General features: G+C 36.8%; 1 protein-coding gene across 7 annotated transcripts in view; it reads left to right on the top strand.

The window, feature by feature from the left end:
* Positions 1-20,571, top strand: part of Upf2 (UPF2 regulator of nonsense mediated mRNA decay) — a 101,034-nt gene that overhangs the window by 31,877 nt on the left and 48,586 nt on the right. For all 7 annotated transcript variants that reach the window (XM_041630763.1, XM_041630764.1, XM_041630760.1 and 4 more), the window contains exons 8-9: positions 2,130-2,215; positions 14,681-14,789. In XM_041630763.1, coding sequence (XP_041486697.1) covers positions 2,130-2,215; positions 14,681-14,789 — 195 coding nt within the window. The remainder of the gene's footprint in view (positions 1-2,129; positions 2,216-14,680; positions 14,790-20,571) is intronic.

Genomic DNA, 20,571 nt, shown 5'->3' with positions numbered 1-20,571 from the left:
CTCATTTATCCTTATATGGCAGGCACTGACTGGCTGGAATTTTCACTACCCTGTCTCTGTCTCTTAAGTATAGAGGTGTGTGCCACCATGCCTGGATTCTTGTTTTTAAAGATATCTTCAAATATATTAATTCTTGTAGTTTATCTATTCTAGTGTTATTTTTTTCATTTCACATAAACCCTGTGTGTACTAGATGTTGACATTCTGTACTTAGCTTCAGATATGTGGAACATTAAAATTTTTGTTATATTTATTTAGTGTGTGTCTGTGTGTGACTGTGTGTCAGAGAGAGAAAGACAGAGAGGCGGGAGAGTGCGAGCGAGCCCATACTGCTCCAGGGAGTTTTAGAGGATGGTTTATGGGAGTTGATTCTTTTTCACTGTATATTAGGTCCAGGGGATTAAAACTCAGGTTATCAGGCTTGGCAGAAAGTGCCTTATCCTTTTGAGCTATCTTGCCAGCCCCCCAAGTAGAACACTTTAACACAACTTTCTATGTGTGTTTACCTAAGTGGCCTTTGATAATTAAGGTAAGAAAAGTCTTAGCTGGGCAGTGGGTGGTACACATCCTTAATCCCAGCAGTTAGGAGGCAGAGGCAGGCAGATCTCTGAGTTTGAGGACAGCAAGGGCTACCCAAGGAAAGTCTTTATTGCCTTGTCTATTTTTCTTAAATTCATTTAGATAGATAACAGAAGGTAAGTACAGACATCCCTCTGTCGGCTGGTTTCACCTCTGTAGATTCAGCCAACCATAGGTAGTAAATATTTTTTTTGTGTGTGGAAAAAAAATGCATCTTTCCTGAACACATACACTTTTTTAGGTTTAAATTATCTATATTTTTAAAGCATTTACGTTGTGTTACTGTCAGTAATGTAGAGATGATTTAAAATATATGGGAAGATGTGCCTAAGTTACATGCAAACACTATGCTTTTATATACGCAACTTGAGCACCTGTAAATTTGCATATTTTGGGAGATTTCTGGAACCAGTTTCCTTATGGATACTCAGGGACAGTGGTGCCTGCTAACTAATGTTTCTGTTTTTCCAAAAACTTTCTAGAATGTAAGTCTTTTCTTGTTTATCTTTTTATGCTTATGTTGGATTTAAGACAGCAATAGTCTGTTTGCTTCCTAAAACCTGTGTTTTGGTTGTTCTTATCAGCACTAATAGATATCTTTACTTACACTAAATATCCCAGGGCCTCCCACATGCTAAGCAAGCACTCTGCCACGGAATTGCAGCATAATTTCCTTATTCTGTCGTGTGGTGGTGGTGCACACCTTTAATACCAGCCCTCAGGAGGCAGAAGCAGATGGATCTCTATGAGTTTGAGACCAGCCTGGTATGCAGAGCAAGTTCCAGGACAGTCAGAGATACACAGAGAAACCCTGTCTCAAGAAAACAAACAAACAAACAAATAAATAGACAAAAAATGACTACTTATCCTAGTACTGATTTTATTTGGTTTTAGACACAGATTGAACTTTTAAAGTTACTTGTACTTTAATCTCATGGTAGATTTTTATAGCTACCTATAAGTTCTATTCCCAATACAAAGTTGCATTTTTTTTTTTTCCGTTTGGTTTTTCGAGACAGGGTTTCTTTGTGGTTTTGGAGCCTGTCCAGGAACTAGCTCTTGTAGACCAGGCTGGTCTTGAACTCACAGAGATCCTCCTGCCTCTGCCTCCCGAGTGCTGGGATTAAAGGCATGTGCCACCACCACCCGGCCAGTTGCATTTTTGTTAAAAATAGGACATACATACATATATATATTAAAAGTAGGCGTGCGCCACCACGGCCCGGCTGGAACTAGCTTTTATAGACCAGGCTGGCCCTGATCTCACAGAGATCCATTTGCCTCTGCCTCCCAAGTGCTGGGATTAAAGGCGTGCACCATCACTACCCGGCTAGGAGATATTTATTTTTAGACTTGTAGAAAGAAAGGACTTTAGGGCTTTATGATCTTGTAGTTTGGGATGTGCTTATTGTTTATAATACCTAATGTCTTAAAGACTATTTTTGGGATGTTTAAGAACAATTAAAACATTGGCTTAGGGTTTTTACTTTTAGTAGCTATGCTAAGGATTTTTTTATATATACAAAATAAAAATGTTCTTTTTCCTTTAGGCAGCTATGGATTTTTGCATGAACATGAACACAAAGGCAAATAGGAAGAAGTTGGTACGAGCCCTCTTCATAGTTCCTAGACAAAGGTCAGTATTTGGAACAGAAATTTGTTGATAGTTGTAAGATCAAACATTCTTACTATTTCTTTAAAATGATCACTTGACTTAGTTTTCTTCGTTCAGTAGGTGCTATTATTATTAGCATGTTCCTAGGACTTTTATTAATTTTTGTCTTGTTTTGCTTTCTTCTACATGCTACTTTAAGAGAAAATATTTAATAATAAGAATAACTTGGTGCATATGGTGCTGTATAATGTAATTCCAGCACTCAGGAGGAGGCTGAAGCACATGGATCTAGTATTTGAGGACAGCCTAAACTATGCAATTGAGGCTCAAAAAACAAAACAGGCTGGGATTGGCAGTTTATGCCTTTAATCCTAGCACACTAAGGCTGAAGCAGGTAGGTCTCTATGAGTTCATGGCCATCCTTGTCTGTATAGTGTGCTGCACGCCAATCAAGGCTACATAGTATGATCCTGTCTTAAAACAAAACCCCCAAAATGAAACAAACCAGGTGTGGTGGTATACACCTTTGATTTCAGCAAAAATTATTTGACAGAGGCAGGCAAACCTCTGTGAGGAGGCAGAGGCAGGAAGTTCAGTTTAACAATAGCCTGGTCTATGTAGTGAATTCCAGGAAGCCAGGGCTATGTAGAGAGGTCCTCTCTTAAAACAGAAACAAGCAAAACAAAAAACAAACCCTAAATAATAAACCCAGTAATGCTAGAAGCAGTTGGTTAGTTTATTATATAGGTTTTTTGAGAAGGATTTATATTTTGATATATAGATATGAGAGTAATTTAGTATATTTAATTCTTAAGCTTAAATGGAAATTTTCAAGTTGTTTGAATTTTAATGTTAGGGAAGAGATAAATCTGCCTAGAGATTTCACTCAGTAAAATTGAAGGCTACAGTAATGATAGTGGTAACTCAAGATACCCAATTACATAACACAGAATTTTGATGCTCTGTCAGCTAAATGAAAATCTATCTATATCCTTCAGATCTTTTCAGACCATTTACCTAGATCTAAAGGAGGTCCATTTCTGTTACTAGATTTTCTTTTTTTTTTTCTCTTATGAGACAAGATCTTATTGATGCTGGTCTGGAACTCTTATATGATCCAGTCTACTTCAAATTTGAGCTTCTCCTGCTTTAAACTTCTGAACAGAAGGTTTATGGGTGTGACCACTGTTTCTGGTTAAGAAGTGTGTTGGGGCTAGAGATGATTCAGTGGTTAGAAGGACTTGTTCTCCAGGAGAATCAAGGTCTGATTCCCTGCACCGACATCGTGGTTTATAAATGAAACACCAGTTCCAGGGGATTTAATCTAATGCTTGACTCTGCCATGACATTGGTGGGCACTAGGCAGGCACACATGTAGGCAAAATACCCATGCATGTTAAATAGAGTAAATTAATCTAAAGAAGTTTGTTAACTACCATGATTAACTACTTAGTTTACAATGTAACTAAGATTGTTTCTTGCCTCCAAAGATAAGGATTTTATTGAAGATTTTATGATACATTGATACATAGAGACTAGGGTTACTCTAGTACTGCTAAAATTTCTCAGTGAAACCAAATCCTTACTTAGCCTTTTCCTTTATCTTAAAAATTATTTACTTTCTTTTGTTATGGGTTATGGGTATTCTGCTTGCATGAATGTCTGTGCCATCTGTATGCCTGGTACCCATAGACATAGAAGAGGTATTGGATTCCCTGGAACTGGAGTTAGAGATGGTGGTGAGCTGTCATGGATGGGTGCTAGTAATCAACCCCAGATCGTCTGAAAGAATAGCCAGTGCTTTTAGCCTCTGAGGCAACTCTCTCGCCCTTCTTTTTCTTTTTCTTTTCTCAGCACTGTTAATTTGAGCATATTTTTTTTATTTTAATAGGTGGAGGAGTAAGGAATACTAGTACAGTGAGATAGTGATTAATAATATACTTTAGAAAGATGACTTTATATTGATTTATCCATTATATTATTATATATTAAATGAGGGGCAAGGGCTGGAAAGATGGGTGGGTCAGTGGTTAAGAGCACTAGTTGCTCTTCAAGAAGACATAGGTTCAATCCTCAGCACCCACAGGATGGCCCAGGACTGTCTGTAATTCCAGTTTTAGGGTTTCTGACACCCTCACACAGACATACATTCAGACAAAACACCAATGCATATAAAATAAAAATAAATATATTAAAAATATGAAATTGTATACTTTATCAAATTTAAGGTGCTACCAATTAATGTGTACCATTAACTTATGTACAAGAGAAAAATGCTGTCAACATTAAGGCTTTAGTCTGTTCTGTTTTTATATTGATGATAGGGATAATATATACACCTTTAATTGATGAAAATTCAGCAGTTTTTCCTCCAATATCTTGTATTATATATGCATATAGATTATATATCTGTGTATATATACACATATACATTTTATGGATCTATTTTGTGTTTGGTTATGTAGGCGCATGCACATGCTTGGTACAGTGTGCATGTGGTAGTAGACAATCAAAGAGAGTTGGTTTTCTCCTTCTATGTAGGTCCTGGGTTTGAACTCAGATTATCAGACTTGTTGGCAGGTGCTATGAAGTTGTCTTGCTAGCCCATTTGGCCTAATTTTTTTTTCAGTGATTTTTACATTATCAAGGAATGTTTTACTTTTATGTTTTTTCATTCAAATAAAGACATGTATCAAAAATTATCTATTCTTATTTTATAACAATAAATCAGTTTGCATAATAAATTGATTCTCCTCTTCCTCCTCCTCCTCCTCCTCCTCCTCCTCCTTCTCTCTCTCTCTCTCTCTCTCTCTCTCTCTTTCTCTTTCTCTCTCTTTCTAGATAGGGTTTCTCACTCAATCCTGAGCTCAGATTCTACAAGGGTGACTGACTAGTGAGTTCCCAAATCCTGCTATCTCCTTCCTCCTTAGTGCTGGGATTATAGGTGCATGCCAAAGTACTCACTCCCTTGTTTATATGAGGGCTGAGGGTGAAACTCGTGTTTGTGCAGTAGGCACTTCACCAAGTTCTTTTAGAACTAAATTTATCTGTATAACTCATGAGTAGAAGGTTGTAATAGTTCCATTCTGCTAGATACACAGACTTGAAAATAGTAGGATTTTACAAGTTTAGAGCAGTGGTTCTCAGTCTGTGGTCCTTGACCCTTTTGGGGGTTGAACATCCCATTTACAAGAGTTGCCTAAGACCACTGGAAAACAGATATTTGCATTACAATTCATAGCAGTAGCAAAATTACAGTTATGTAGTGGCAACAAAAATAATTTTATGGTTGGGGGAGGGGTCACCATACTATGAAGAACTGTGTTAAAGGGTCACAGCATTAGGAAGGTTGAGAATTACTGGTTTAGAGGAAAGAAAAAAAAATGTGAAAGAAAAAGGATGCATTTAAACTGGGCATGGTGGTACAAACTTGTAAGCCCAGCCCTTGGGAGATACAGCCTGGAAGAGCAGAAGTTCAGGATCATCCTCAGATAAATACAGTGTTCCAGGCCAACGTAAGAGAGATGAGCTCCTGTCTCAATTTTCTTAAAATTATGTAACATCTTAAAACCCTGAGAAGTAGATGTCTATTATTACCGTAAATGTTTGATATGATAATTTGAGTTGGTTACTTAAACATTGAAAGATGAAAGTATGTCCTAAAATCTAATCACTAAATAATGGTCAGCTGTATGCTGTGATTATTCCAGAAGATACAACAGGTTGATTTTGTTTTTGTATTTATGTATAGCTTAATATTTGGAGAGAAAACAGGTTAATAATTCCAAGTTCCATTATCAAGAAGAGAAAGAAAAACATGACATACTTTGAAATACAGAGCAAGTGGAATTTGGAGATTTAGTCTAGGGCAACTAGAGAAGACTATATGAATCCAAGGGTTGTTTTTTTAATAGGCATACGAAGGATGGGTGAGGAAAACAAATCTAAAGTGTTTCTGATAGTAGCAGTCTGTGTATAGAGACTAGAAAGATCATGGTTTCAAACCATAGCAAAATCCCTTTGTTTTGTATACAGTAAACTGCAGGAAGGTAGTCATATTTGCTGTTATCCCTAGTACTTAACACAATGTTTGATATGCAGAAGTTGATAAAGATTATGTGACTTGTTTAGTTTTAATGCTCTCTCTCCTTTTTAAAATGAAGTTTATAGATTCAACCTTTTTTTTTTAAAGATTTGTTTATTTACTATGTATATAGTATTCTGCCTGCACATATGCCTGCAGGCCTGAAGGTTGGTTGCTGGGAATTGAACTCAGGACCTTTGGAAGAGCAGCCAGTGCTCTCAACCACTGAGCCATCTCTCCAGACCAGATTCAACTATTTTTTTTTTTTTTTGAGAGGGTTTGGGTATAGTTTATGCGCCAGGTGGTGGCAGCGCACGCCTTTAATCCCAGCACTCAGGGGCAGAGGTAGGTGGATTTCTGTGAGTTCGAGGCCAGCATGGTCTACAAGAGCTAGTTCCAAGACTGGCTCCAAAGCAACACAGAGAAACCCTGTCTCCAAAAATCAAACAAATAAACAACAACAACAAAAAAAAAATAAACAGGCTCAATATTAATTCTCTTTTATTCTCTTTTAAAATCTCTGTATGTATAGAGTGACCAAGTGGAATACCTTTGTTTTCTCCATTTCAGAGTAGAATGCTTTCTACTGTGTGGGACTCCTTTGTGTTTTATTGGGAATGATGACTCAACTTTAAGTCATATCACAGTAGCTGTCTTGCTGAACAGCTGTCCTTTGTTCCTTTGCATAAAGTAAATGCGGTGTTCTTTAAGGAAGAAATCAAGTGCATCATATTACAATTGTTGGCTTGCTGACTGTACTGTAACTAAACTGTGGAAATAATCAGCATGGCAGAGGCAGAGGCAGAGAGGCAGGAGGATCTGTGAGTTCGAGGTCAGCCTAGTTTACAAGGCAAACTCCAGGACAGCCAAGGCTGTCACACAGAGAAACCTTGTCTCAAAAAAACTACACACACACACACACACACACACACCTTGTGTTCTCAATACCAGAAGTCTAAGACATCTTTTAGTAGTAAAAAGAATCCCTCATCTCCCTATTTACTCAGCTTTCATGTCTGCTAGTGGAAAACCATTGTCTTTATTCTCAGATATATCTTTCTCAGGTTTCTTTTTCATGTACAAGAAAATAGAAGTTTAGAGTCTTCTTCCTTTTTACACAGACAGCTACCTCTTATGTATATATCTTTCATCGGTATGAAAAGGTCTCCCTTGTTGTTTTTTATAAGGCTTCATGAGTGTCCCATATTTAACCATTTTGGGCTTTTCAGCTTTTTTTCTGTTACTGACAGCTATATTTGCACTTCCTTTTTCTCTTCTTATTTACATTAACTAGTATCTTTTCGGTTTTGCTTTGTTTTTCCTACCAAAACTTTTAGATTTATCATTAATCCTATTTTACTATTAATAATTTTGACTTATTTTTACTCATTCCCTTCTTTGGGGTTATTTCATTTGTTTCTTTTTTGTTAATTTCATATATGTCTTGGCCTTTGAGTGTGGCTGTAGCTATTCTGTTGTTTTGTAATATGGTGACTTAATGTTTTCTAGGAATTCTGCATCTTTTTATGATACTTGTACAATTTGGCTTGTCTCTGAAGAAGATGTTTTGGTCCCTAGTGTTGCTAGAATTAAAATCACCCAACAGTCTCCTGTCATTTTATCTTCAGTCTCTTCATTCCCATTAATTCAGAAACTTTTCTTTATCCCTTAAATAAGAAAGATAACTAATTGGTAGCCCTCAAAGGTGGGTAGATGAGAGGAGGGAAGGAGGAGAGAAGAACACAAGAGAGTAGAGTTTAGTATAAACAGGTTATATATACTGTTCTGGGCTAAGAAGTGTTGGGGGTAAAAAGTTACTCTTTGAGCTATCTGGATCATAGATAGTTGGCTTGAACTCACTTGAAAGGTATTCTGAGTACCTTCCCCTCCTCAGATGCTTAGTTTACAGCTTGGAGTATTGTTATTGTTTTCTGAATTGTCTTTGTATTTTCTTGGTGTAATGTGTAAGACCAAAAGATTTTAAGTTTGATATAGTTCATTTCTTACAATTTGTAGATCAGGCTGGCCTTGAACTCAGATCTGTCTGCCTCTGCTTCCCAAGTGCTGGAATTAAAGGCGTGTGTCAACAATGCCCCATCTTTTGCAATTCCTTTCTTTCTTTTTCTTTTCTTTTTGTCTTTTGTTTTGTTTTTCTACACAGGGTTTCTACTAGCTCTGTAGACCAGGGTGGTGAGTGCTGGAATTAAAGGCATGCACCACCACTCTCTGTCATTACAATTATTAAAGGTGTGAGCTGAAACAGGATTTAACTTTCAGTTTTGTTTGTCAGATGTTAGTGAAAGCGTGTCTAAAGGCTGTTGTTTTATCTGTTAATTTATTAATTTGAAGGACTCCTCAGAAATGAAGCCTATAAATTTTCTTAGACATTTGTATATCATTTTATAGTTAATTTGTAATAGCCACAACACATAGAAGGAATTGAAACTTTACATGAAATATTTAATCTTTAAATATACTGTGTGTACCACCCAGATTAGGTTATGCAAAATTTTCATCATTCTAAAGGCCATTTACCTAAGCTAGATTTTGAGTTTAAAGTTAAAATCTGGGAAAGTACTTTAAAAATCTTTTTCCTTGTTTTAATTACTGCCGTACTGTGTTTCTTTTAATGACTTTAAGTTCACATAGAGTTATAAGTATTAAGAGGTAGATGTGAAGAATATCCTCAGTGATGTAAACACAGTGCTCTTCACATTTAAGATTTACACCTGATTCTGGAGGAGGTGTTTTGTTTTGTCTAGTTTGATAGGCTTTTTCTGTAGTCCTGTCTGTTCTCGAACCAACTGTGTAGACTAGAGATCCACTTGCCTCTGCCTAACAAGTGCTGGGATTAAAGGTCCAGCTGGCTTTTTGATATTTTTTGTGAGATTTTCAAATTAGATTTCCTTCCTCATTAAATTTAAAACTTAAAGAATCAGAGATTTTGGTTTGGTTTGGTTTTGCTTTTTCTATTGGTATGTTATACCACTTGGTGGCACTGTTTTATTTAGAATGTCAGGACTATAAAAGAAAACTGAACAGTTACTTGGTTCTGGATTTCAGAGAAAATGATCCCAGTCTTTATTATATTTTGCAATTTTTGAATCATATTCTACTTTAGTATTATTTTGTAAGTGTGTGTGTGTGTGTGTGTGTGTGTGTGTGTGTGTGTGTGAGATCCAGGTAGACCACAGCATCACAGCATATGTGTGAAGGTATAGGACCAGGTTCTGAGAGTTTTGTGCCTTTTTCTACCTGGGTCCCTGGGATCAAACCTAAGTTGTCAGACTTGGTGACAAGTTCCTTTTTTCCACTAAGTCATCTTGTCAACCCCTACTTTACTATTTCCCATGCTGAGATTTTTGTTGTTGTTGCTTTGTAGTGTTGGGAATCAAATCTGGGGTCTTACACAGGCTAAGAAAATTCTCTGCAACTCTGAGCCCCCTCCAGTTTTTTGTTTTTGTTTGTTTTGTGGTTTTGGTTTTAGTTTCAGTTTTTTGAGACACGGTTTCTCTCTGTAGCTTTGGCTGTACTGGGACTCCCTCTTTAGACCGTGCTGGTCCCGAACTCACAGAGATCCGCCTGACTCTGGGATTAAAGGTGTGTGTTGCCACCACCTGGAAAAAGAGTTGTTTTTAAGTCATTCACTATTAACAGTTAAAAGTAATTACCACTATCAGAAGATTATAGAATTTGGCTTTGAAAAGAAGGATCCAAGTTATTTCCCATGTACTTTTTAGAAGATTTAAATTACAAGAACTCTGAGATGGGCTGTGCTCGTGACTACTAGATGCCGTCTCACTTTTAGATTGTATTGCATTGTATTGCAATGCAGAAATATATTTTTTGCCAGGCTTAGTGGCATGGGGCTACAATCCTCAATATTCCAGAAACTGAATGAAGCAAAAGAATCTCAACTTCAGGGTCCACCTGGCTGTGAGAGAGTTTGGACAGGCCTAGCAACTTATTAAGACCTTGTCTCAAGACGTAAGGTAAAGGCAGGTTGTTTGCCCAGTATGAATGAGGTCCTAGATTCAAATCCCTGTTGTGGACGAATGAGAGAGGGAGGAAAAAGGACAGAGGGAAGGAGGGAGGGGAGAGAAAGGGAAAAAAGGGAATGTGATCTATAAATTAATTAAAATATCTTTTTGCCAGGCAGTGGTGGCGCACACCTTTAATCCCAGCACTTGGGAGGGAGAGGAAGGCAGATTGTTCTGAGTTTGAGGCCAGCACGGTCTACAAAGCAAGTTTCAGGATAGTCAGTACTGTTACACAGAGAAACTCTTGTCTCAAAAAAACACAAACAATACGACTTAGTCCCAGCACTCCGGAGGCAGAGGCAGGTGGATCTCTGTGAGTTCATCCAGCCTAGTCTATGAGACAAAGTTCCAGGACAGGCTCCAAAGCTACAGAGAAACCCTGTTTTGAAAAACCAAAACCAAACCAAAAAGAAAACAGAAAAACTAACCTCACAATAACTTAAAAATGGTTGATGTTATGTTTTTCATTTTAGCCCTTTTAGGCTTGTATTTATTCTTAGGAAGGAAGGACAGAGCATTCTTAAGTGTTGTGTCATCCTGAGAATGATTTATTTTCTTTCTATTTTCAATAAGTTTATAAGACAAAATAAAAGAATGACTAGCAAGTGGTAGATTTGTAGAAATAGCAGATAAATAGCAAAATGTCATCAAATCAGGCAGAGACACCTGGAGTAGCCTCACTGAAAGAGTAAACAAAGGCCACATCATGTTGAGGCCTACAAACATTTAGCAGAATTACCAGAGAAGTCCAGCAGAGGCAGTCAGTTCCTGATGAAGAGTCTCAGATGGAGCAGACTATTCCCTTAGATAAGGCTTTTAAGTAAAAGATCAAATAGCAACGGATAATGTCATCACGTTGGGAACGAATAGGAGAAACTGGCAGTTATTTGGAGTTTCCTATTAAATTGTCACTTCCTTGGATAAGTTTCCCATTGCTCAGTTTATAGCTGCTGTTCTCACTACAAGCTTTTGGTTTGTTTGGAGTCAGGGTTTTACTGTGCATACTCAGATCTGCTGCCTCCCAAGTGTCTGAGATCTGCCTGTCTCTGCCTCCTAAGTGCTTCGATTAAAGGCCTGTGCCACCATCACTCCTGGCCTACTGCAAACGTTTTTTATAATATGGGATACAGAATTGTAACCTCTATTAGAAATAATATTTGTTCTATCTGTTCTCAGGGGACAATGTTTTAATGTACTTTGCTGCCTGGTGTTTTTCCTCTCCCTATTATTGAGCCAAGAGGGGCAGCCTGCCTCACAACAGAGAGTTTTGGAGGATACTTGAAGTAAACCTGCTTGAATCTGGGGTAGAAGTCTGCTTTCAATAAGATAACAGCATGTAACAGTTGACTAATGTACACTACAGTTACCATAATTGGCAGTGAGCAAGTAACTTTCTTCTTTTCTTTTCTTTTTTTTTTTTTTTTTTTTGAGACAGGGTTTCTCTGTAGCTTTGGAGCCTGTCCTGGAATTAGCTCTTGTAGACCAGGCTGGTCTTGAACTTACAGAGATCTGCCTGCCTGTGCCTTCACCTCCCAAGTGCTGGGATTAAAGGCGTGCGCCACCATCACCCAGCGTAATTTACTATCTTACATACAGTGTAAGAATTTATTTTGTAGAGTAATGGATGGACACAGAACTGAATATACAGCACTGTAAAATTTAGTATAAACTATCCATTCTATAGGAGTTCTGAGAAATGGAGTGTGTATGTGTGTGTGTTTGTGTGTGTATGTGTGTGTGTGTAGACTTTCTGTGCATGAGCCTTTGGAAGTCAGAAGGGAGAGTTAGATCCATTGGAACTAGAGTTACAGATGATTGTGAACCACTATGTGGGTGCTAGGAATCAAACCTGGGTCTTTTGCAAGAAGAGTAAGCACTCTTAACTACAGAGTGATCTCTCCAGCCCTCCAGGATTTTTTTCTTTTATTTAAAAACACTAGCAATACCCAGGAAATCTTACAGGAGTAATGTGGCCCAAATCATGTCCATTTTATATATTAGTTGTATAACTTTCAACAGATAAACCTTTAAAAATGTTTTAAATAAATATCTAAAGTTTTATTTTTTAAATGTTAGAGTTCAAAACACTTTTAAATCTTGCTTTTAAAAATAAGGATTTTTTTTTTTTTAACCTGGGCAATGAGCACTTGGGAGGCAGAGGCAGATGAATCTCTGAGTTCGAGGCCAGCCTAGTCTACAGAGTGAGTTCCAGGACAGCCAGGACTATACAGAGAAACCCTGTCTCAAAAAAAAAAAATATGATTTTTAAAATTTAAGATATGAGTAGATAGCAAACACAATCTTTTCCATCTGTCTTGTTATTTCTGAAGTGCTGACTATAATAACCATTTCATAGATTATTATTAACACGTTGAATAATATATGTATATATATTAGGATTGGGACTATTTCTACTACATTAGTAATTTTTTTTAACTTTTAAGTTTTCTTTAAAATCATTTAAACTAGGACTGGAGAGATCCATATGGTGCCCTCTTTTGGACTGCAGGCATACATGCAAGCAGAACACTATAAACATAATACATAAATAAATCTTTTGTAAAAATTTAAATTAGCGCCAGGTGGTGGTGGCACACATCTTTATTCCCAGCACTTGGCAGGCAGAGGCAGGTGGATCTCTGAGAGTTCAAGACCAACCTGGTCTACAGAGTGAATTCCCGGCCAGGCTCTAAAGTTAAACAGAGTAACTCTGTCTCCAAAACAAAACAAAAAAAGTACAACACTCATTTAAATGTGCAGTAGTGTGTGAAGGCTGGAGAACAGCATGGAGAAGTTGGTTCCTTCCTTCCACTTTGTGGGTCCCGTAGGTTGGTTCGGGTCCCCTGGTTTGGCAGCAGCTACCTTATTAACCCACTAAGCCATCTCTCTGACTTTCAAGTTTTGGTGTTTGCATTTATAAAAAATATTTGCTCAACTTAAGAATAGTCAGTCTTCTTTCCTTTTTATAATGGTAGAAATTTTGATGCTAAGGGACATTCAATCACTCATGAAAAGGTTTTGTTTAAAAAGAAAATCTTGGCTGGGCGGTGGTGGCGCACGCCTTTAATCCCAGCACTCGGGAGGCAGAGGCAGGCGGATCTCTGTGAGTTTGAGGCCAGCCTGGTCTACTAGAGCTAGTTCCAGGACAGGCTCCAAAAGCTACGGAGAAACCCTGTCTCAAAAATCCAAAAAATAAAAAAGAAAATGTTAAAACTTTTAAAAGAAGTTATAGAAGTCAAAGAAGAAAACCAAGTTTTTAAGATTTTAGCCATGAATTTACCTTTTCTTCCCCTAACCCCTTATCTCCTTTACCCTCCTTGTCTCAGCATCAATCTAATTCTAATTCCAAGTCTAATTCTAATTCCAAGCCTGCTATGACAGGTATCCTTTTAGTAGTAATGACCTATTTTCCTACACTAGTTAGTAATGCAGGGATATGTTTGGATATAGTTAATTAGGAACTGTAGGGTTACTTCTTTGTCTTCTAAGAGCTTCCAGCTGTCGTCATGGTTTCAAATACTCTGTGGGGTTTAGCTTCCCTGCCTCTGCCCTGGTGGTTCTACTGCTGCAGGTGTAACCATTTCTCGTCTCCAGCCTGTGTGATCTGCTGAGTGTTGAATAGCTAAATAATCAAGTCGTGTAAGATAATGGCTGTGATGGGAATGGAAAATAAGTTGTAGTGTGTGTGTTGATTCCAGTTAGCAGTGATTGCCTGGAGTATTGGATTAAATAAGCAGGATTCTGGAGCTGCGTCCACATTTGATAGGAAAGAGTGCTCTGTCAGTGGAGTGAGGTGACATCATGAGTGCCACATACTGCCACTGGCCAGAGTGAGATCTTATGTGAGGGTCTGCATGGGTTTTGTGATGAACAGAGTTTATTTGCATCATTTGATACTATGTTAATAACTTAGGTACTTTTTGGTTCTTGTTTGCTTTCTTCAGAAATTGGTATTTCCAAATGACTTACTTCTGGATAAGTGAAGGAATTTATTTTTTTGAAAGAATTATGACTTGCCATATTTAAGTTGCCTTTAGATTTGTAAATATTCTGTTACTGAGTAATTATGTAATTAAAAATTTAAGCCATTTCAGAATGCATTTTTTTTCACATAGCATTTCATATATGAAAATTATATACCTGGCCAAAATATAGACTAAAAAATGCCAGGTTATTAATACACTTTTACAAGGCTTACTGAATATTCAGAAGCTCCATAATGGCAATAAATTGACATGTCTGAATGATTAGCTTTTTGAAAATTATTTACTATGTGAGTAAATCTGAGAAAGTTTTAAGTTTTAAAATGAACTATTTCTGGTATGTCTTTCTTTTTACACATATCACATATAACTTTTGCAGGTTGGATTTGCTACCATTTTATGCAAGATTGGTTGCTACATTGCATCCCTGCATGTCTGATGTAGCAGAGGATCTTTGTTCCATGCTGAGGGGGGATTTCAGATTTCATGTATGTATTTAAGCATTTATTTTGTGATATGTATATATCCTAATAAGTTGAGGATTCTTTGGATGAGCATTATAATTTTATCAATAAGTGTATTTTTGAAATTGATAGTGGCACAGTAGTTGAGAATTTATGGAATTCTATTTTTTTTGAAAGATTTATTTATTTATTTATTTATTATGTATACAGTGTTCTGTCTGCATGTAGGCTTGCACACCAGAAGAGGACACTAGATCCAATCATAGATGGTTGTGAGCCACCTGTGGTTGCTGGGAACCGAACTCATGATGTTTGGAAGAGCAGCCAATGCTCTTAACCTCTGAGTCATCTCTCTAGCCTGGAATTCTAAATCTTTAAAATGTAAGTGTACTTAACAACGCTTAAAGTTGTTAATGCTGCTCCAAGTAGGAGGGGAGTTGTTACTATTTTGTCTTCCCATTATATGTATTTTTTTTTCTCTTTACAAATTAAAAATCATTCTTCAGGATCAAGTCACAGTCCTTATTTGTTGACCCCAGAAAAAAAGAGAATTATCCACGAAAAGTTTGATATGCTGTCCCAAAGGGACTTTTTAGGTGTTGAGTTCCAAAAGTGGGAAGTATAATAGCTTTCATAAATTCTGAGTCATCGGTGAACTCTGCTCTTGCCTGTGTTTTATTGATTCTTGCCTTAAGAATTTTTATCTTGGATAGTGTTAAGTTCTTTAAACAATATTCCATTAAATACCAGAGATATTTTAACAGGCAGCGTCCCTTCTTTTCAGGTTCTGCAAACCTGAACAGACTGTTTTAGTCTGTGCTCTAGTTACCCAGTCATTTTATGGAAGTAATATGATAGAGCTTCAGATACAGGGTTGGTGGGTGAAAACAACACTGCTAATGCCGAAAAGTGGACATTGGTAGACTTTGAAACAACTTAAGTTCAGGTGTTACCATAGCCAGTGAAAAGTTACGTTTATAACACTTTGCAGCAAGTTGTTTGGAATGTCAGTAAAACTATTGTTTGCTGTGTTTAGTAAACTCTATTATATTAACTATTTATAAGTCAGTAGTATTGTTGAGCTCTCAAGAGAACAGATAATTTCTAAAGTCAAGAACTTCAGAATATAACTCACAACTAAGACAAATTTAAAAGCAAAAAGAAAAATATAAATTATGATGGTGTACTTGCAAAATGACTAATGAAGAGTGCAGAGCAAGAAAATCTCATGAGGGACAGATTGATCTCTAATTCTTGTAGTAAGTGTCTATTTGTTGCTGTCTTTGTGATTAAGATTTTCCTGAGCCATGTTTTGCTTAAGTGTTTTAAATTTTCATAGACAATACCAAGCCTGGTAGAGTTTCTGTGTTTAGAGAACATGGGACACACTGAGCTTATTAAAACTAACAGTTTTGTTTTGTTATAAAACTTCTCAAAACTTCATGAGGGTAATTGTGCTCTGTGTAATGTACTAGAGGAGTATGAGTGTATGTCCCATAAAGAACACACTTTGATAAATGCTGCTATTTCAGGAATAGATAAAGCAGAAGTCTTATTCTTGCTGATGTAATTCATTTCTTGTACCAATGAGGATCTGTTAAGCCACTGAACTTATATGGAGCTTCTGTGTCAATATATGCATCAGTCTCTCAACCAAACCCTAAATTAAGCCCTAAACTGTTGCACTAAGTATGATTAGTGAAAAACATACAATTGAGAGTAGTCTATTCATGCATACTCTCTTATCCTAAAGATTGAAGCAGAATTTGAAGGCTTTGGCATAATTTATACTGCTGCAATCTTGGGGACCCACTGTTCTCAGAGTAGAAAAGAAGTTAGTTGAAGTTACTTTCCATCTCTCACAGGATCTCTCCTTCCTAACTTCCTAATCTTCAGACTCTTTCTTAACTTCTATTAGGTTTTAAATGTATTTAGTGTACAACTATTATCAAATGTAAACAAAGTAACAGCTGCAAAAACCATATGTGTCAATCCTGTTAACACAGTATACCCTACAACATCCATATTTCATTTTCTTATTTTGAGACACGGACTATCTCAGGCTGACCTCCTATTCACTGTATAGTGGGCTTTTTTTGTTTGTTTAGCATGTTCATTTGTTTTCCTTTTTATTGTTTTTTTTTTAAGAGTATATTTTTTTTTCCCTAAAACCATCATAGCAACATCCTTGATAGAGATCACTAAATTTCCTGATCATCCATTAGTTGATGTCCTTGTAGATTCTAAACCCTGGACTCTGCTGATTTTTTGGAAGACATCATTCTGATTCCACCATGTAAACATTGTGACTAAGATTTAGTTACTCAAGTGATAAACAGGTCTATTTAATAATAGTAATTTTGCTCTTTGAAGCTTCATTTGGCCTAATTAAATGAGAAAATCCATATATAGCATAGTACCTAATATAAATATCATTATCCAGGATCTTTTGTTTATTCTTGTTAATCTTTTTTTAAGCTAGGCTTATTTGTTGGGATTCCTTAGTCTTCTTTTGCACTGCTATTTTGCTTGCGACGGGATTTCATGTAATTTGGGCCAGCTTCAAACTCATAAGTGTAGCAAGGCTGGTTTTGAATTGATCCTCTTTATTCCACCTTCCAAGTGCTGGGATTCCAGGTGTTTTCTGCTTTTTGAATGGGAACACAATTGTTTGACTTCTGTTAACATTTGTTTCCCAACAACTTCATGTCACCAAATGTGTGTATCTTGCTAGAGTATATCCAGTGCATACACCGATTTTTTTTTGTCCTTCTAGAAACCAGTTGTATCCACAAAACAGACTGATAATTTTCTTCTAAGAATATCTTTATATTTTTGTTCATTTAATGTACTTCTGTATTTTCCCCATAAATTCAGTATTCAACTGTTAAGGTTCTTTCATATCCCATAGCTATGCTCACCAAATTCTTGTCATGGCATTCTGAAACACTCTACTTTAGCTACTTCTCATCAAACCCGCTATCACTGTCTTTCATAATCCACAGCTTGAGATATGACAATAGCTCTTTAACCAGGTTTCCCTGTCTCTGTCTTCTATCTAGGTCCAATATATTGCCACAATATGATCATATTTGCCCCCTTAAGAATCTCAGCTGAGAAGTAAAGCTGGTAAAACTATATGTAGTCAAAGAAATTCTAGTTAAACAATGGATTTGCTAATTTGACAGATCAATAAAGCTAATAGAAGTGAGAAATCAACATTCTTATATACTTCAATCAGGTAAGAATTTAGATAAAACAGTTCGGCAATATGTTTCAAGATCATTAGAGACTGAACAGCTCTGAAGAAAAAAATAAAAAGCTTTGTTTACATCATGAACTATACTAGGAAAAACTGATGATCTCAAAGCCCAACTCTAATCATGGTGCCAAAGTGATATAGTCACTAACAAATAGTTTTTTTTATAAAATCTTATCTTTGGATAGCACAACTATGAGGAATATTTTGTTTCTAGTGTTCTTTTTTCCTCCAGACTTTTCAGAGTCTCCTTCCTAAATGAAGGAGAGGGCAGCTTTTGTTTAAGCAGATCATTCTCACTGACATTCTAAAAAATGGTCTCTCTAAGTTTTTTAAATTAAAATTCGTTATTGGTGCATTAGCTTTTCACAACTGACCAGAACACCTCACATAAACAACTTAATAGAGGAAGGGCACATTTTGTTCATCTTGGAGAGTTGAACTGATGATCGCTTGACTCCATGTGTTTGGGGAAAGAGAGCATCATGGTGGCTGGGATATCAGAGTGAATGGGAAATAGAGAATGAAGAAGAGGGCAGCAACCAGGTGTGGCATTCAAAGGCACACCTAGTGATCTGCTTCTCCCACTTAGGGCCTTCTTCCCAAGTTTTCCATAACAACGTTCAACATATAAGCTTCTAGAAACATTCATAGTCAAACTACAACAGTTGATCAAGATAAGTGGAATACAAATATGTTTATGTGATATAACTGTATATTCTATATGTATATGATTTTAAACTTACATTTGCAATTATAACATTTTATCTACACTGTAGAACAAAAAAATAAATGAAAACTGAGGCAAAATGTGTGAGTAAAAGTTTCAAATTTATCTTCAACCCTCACTCCCTGTCCTATAGATTGACTGTACACCTTTTGAGACCAAATTAAGAAATATTATATGTACATTACAGCAAATCTATTTATTCATAGACTCAGAACAGATTACAAGGTTAGCATAAAGTAGATTTGTAGAAAAGTGTATTGAATTAGTGGATAAAGTTAATGTAGAGTCAAAAGGACAAATTATACAGGGAAAAAATAACTTCTTGGACAAGTATCTTTTAGCCCTTCTAGAAGGGCCAGCAGTTTCTTTTATATAGGAGAATAGTAAATGATAGGTATAAGATAGTTTTAAAGATTTATCGGTAGACATATTTGAAGAGGTTATTTGGTGATGCACACTAACAGTAATTTAGTTTTATCTATCTTTAAATATTGAATTGGAAGCAGCATTTTTGTTAAGGTTAATTGGTAATATAAGTAACATCTTACAGTAGTAATCACTGAACTGATAGTATATAAACAAATGCATATTGTTGGTCAGTATTTAGTTTCATAGAAGTATTGCTTCTCTTTTTTTGGCTAAAAGCAAGTGTGGTTTTGCATAAATTTTTGATATGTCTATGATTATAAGTCATGAAGAAATGATAGTCAAGAATACTGGATGAGGAGTTATGATAAGTTTATGGGGGTTCACCCCCAGTTATAGTTTTTCATGTTTCAGCTTCTCTTCTGAACATCAGGAATAGAGATAATTGATCTTTGCTTTTAAATTTTCATAGTTTTGAAGGGAATAAAAAAAATAGATCTCGCCGGGCGGTGGTGGCGCACGCCTTTAATCCCAGCACTCGGGAGGCAGAGGCAGGCGGATCTCTGTGAGTTCGAGGCCAGCCTGGTCTACAAGAGCTAGTTCCAGGACAGGAACCAAAAGCTACGGAGAAACCCTGTCTCGAAAAATCAAAAAAAAAAAATAGATCTCATAGAAATAGAAGTAAAATAGTGATTTCTAGGGCAGGAGAGATGGCTCTGTGGTTAAGAGTACTGGCTCCTCTTGCAAAGGACCTGGGTTTGGTTGCCAGCACCCACATGGTGATTTGCAGCCACCTGTAGCTCCAGTTCTAAGGGATCCAACATGCTTTCCCAGCCTTCACAAGCACCAGCACCAGGCACACACATGGCGAACATGTATACTTGCACATACATATAAAATGAAAATAATTTTTTATTAAAAAAAAGTGATTACCAGAATTGGGAAGGGGTGGAGATGGGGAGAAATGCGGAGATGCTCCACAGTACAGGAGGTTAACTGTAGTAGGTCACATATTCCAGAATAACTAGGAGGGCTTGGTGGGACTGCAGAGAAATGAGGAGATGCTCCACAGTACAGGAGGCTAACTGTAGTAGGTCACATATTCCAGAATAATTAGGAGGGCTTGGTGGGGCTGCAGAGAAATGCAGAGATGCTCCACAGTACAGGAGGTTAACTGTAGTAGGTCACATATTCCAGAATAACTAGGAGGGCTTGGTGGGGCTGCAGAGAGAGAACATGTGCTTGTTCTGCTCTGGCTGTGTTTTCTCTTTGTCTCTAACTACAGCTAATAATTACCTTTTATCTATAAATAATATGACTAAAATGAAGTTTTCTGGAATGTTTGTGATTTTGTTTTTGCTTGATATTCTTTTTGTTGATACTTCGGATTAGATTTAGTAATAGTGACCTCCTAGTTTGCTCTGGGGTTTTAATAAACATGGTTTTATTTT

This window comes from Microtus oregoni, unplaced genomic scaffold (genome assembly GCF_018167655.1).
Source record: "Microtus oregoni isolate MIOR12 unplaced genomic scaffold, Mior012 000035F_ref0000213, whole genome shotgun sequence".
Taxonomy (NCBI): Eukaryota; Metazoa; Chordata; class Mammalia; order Rodentia; family Cricetidae; genus Microtus; species Microtus oregoni.
This window is presented reverse-complemented; position numbering and strand designations above follow the sequence as displayed.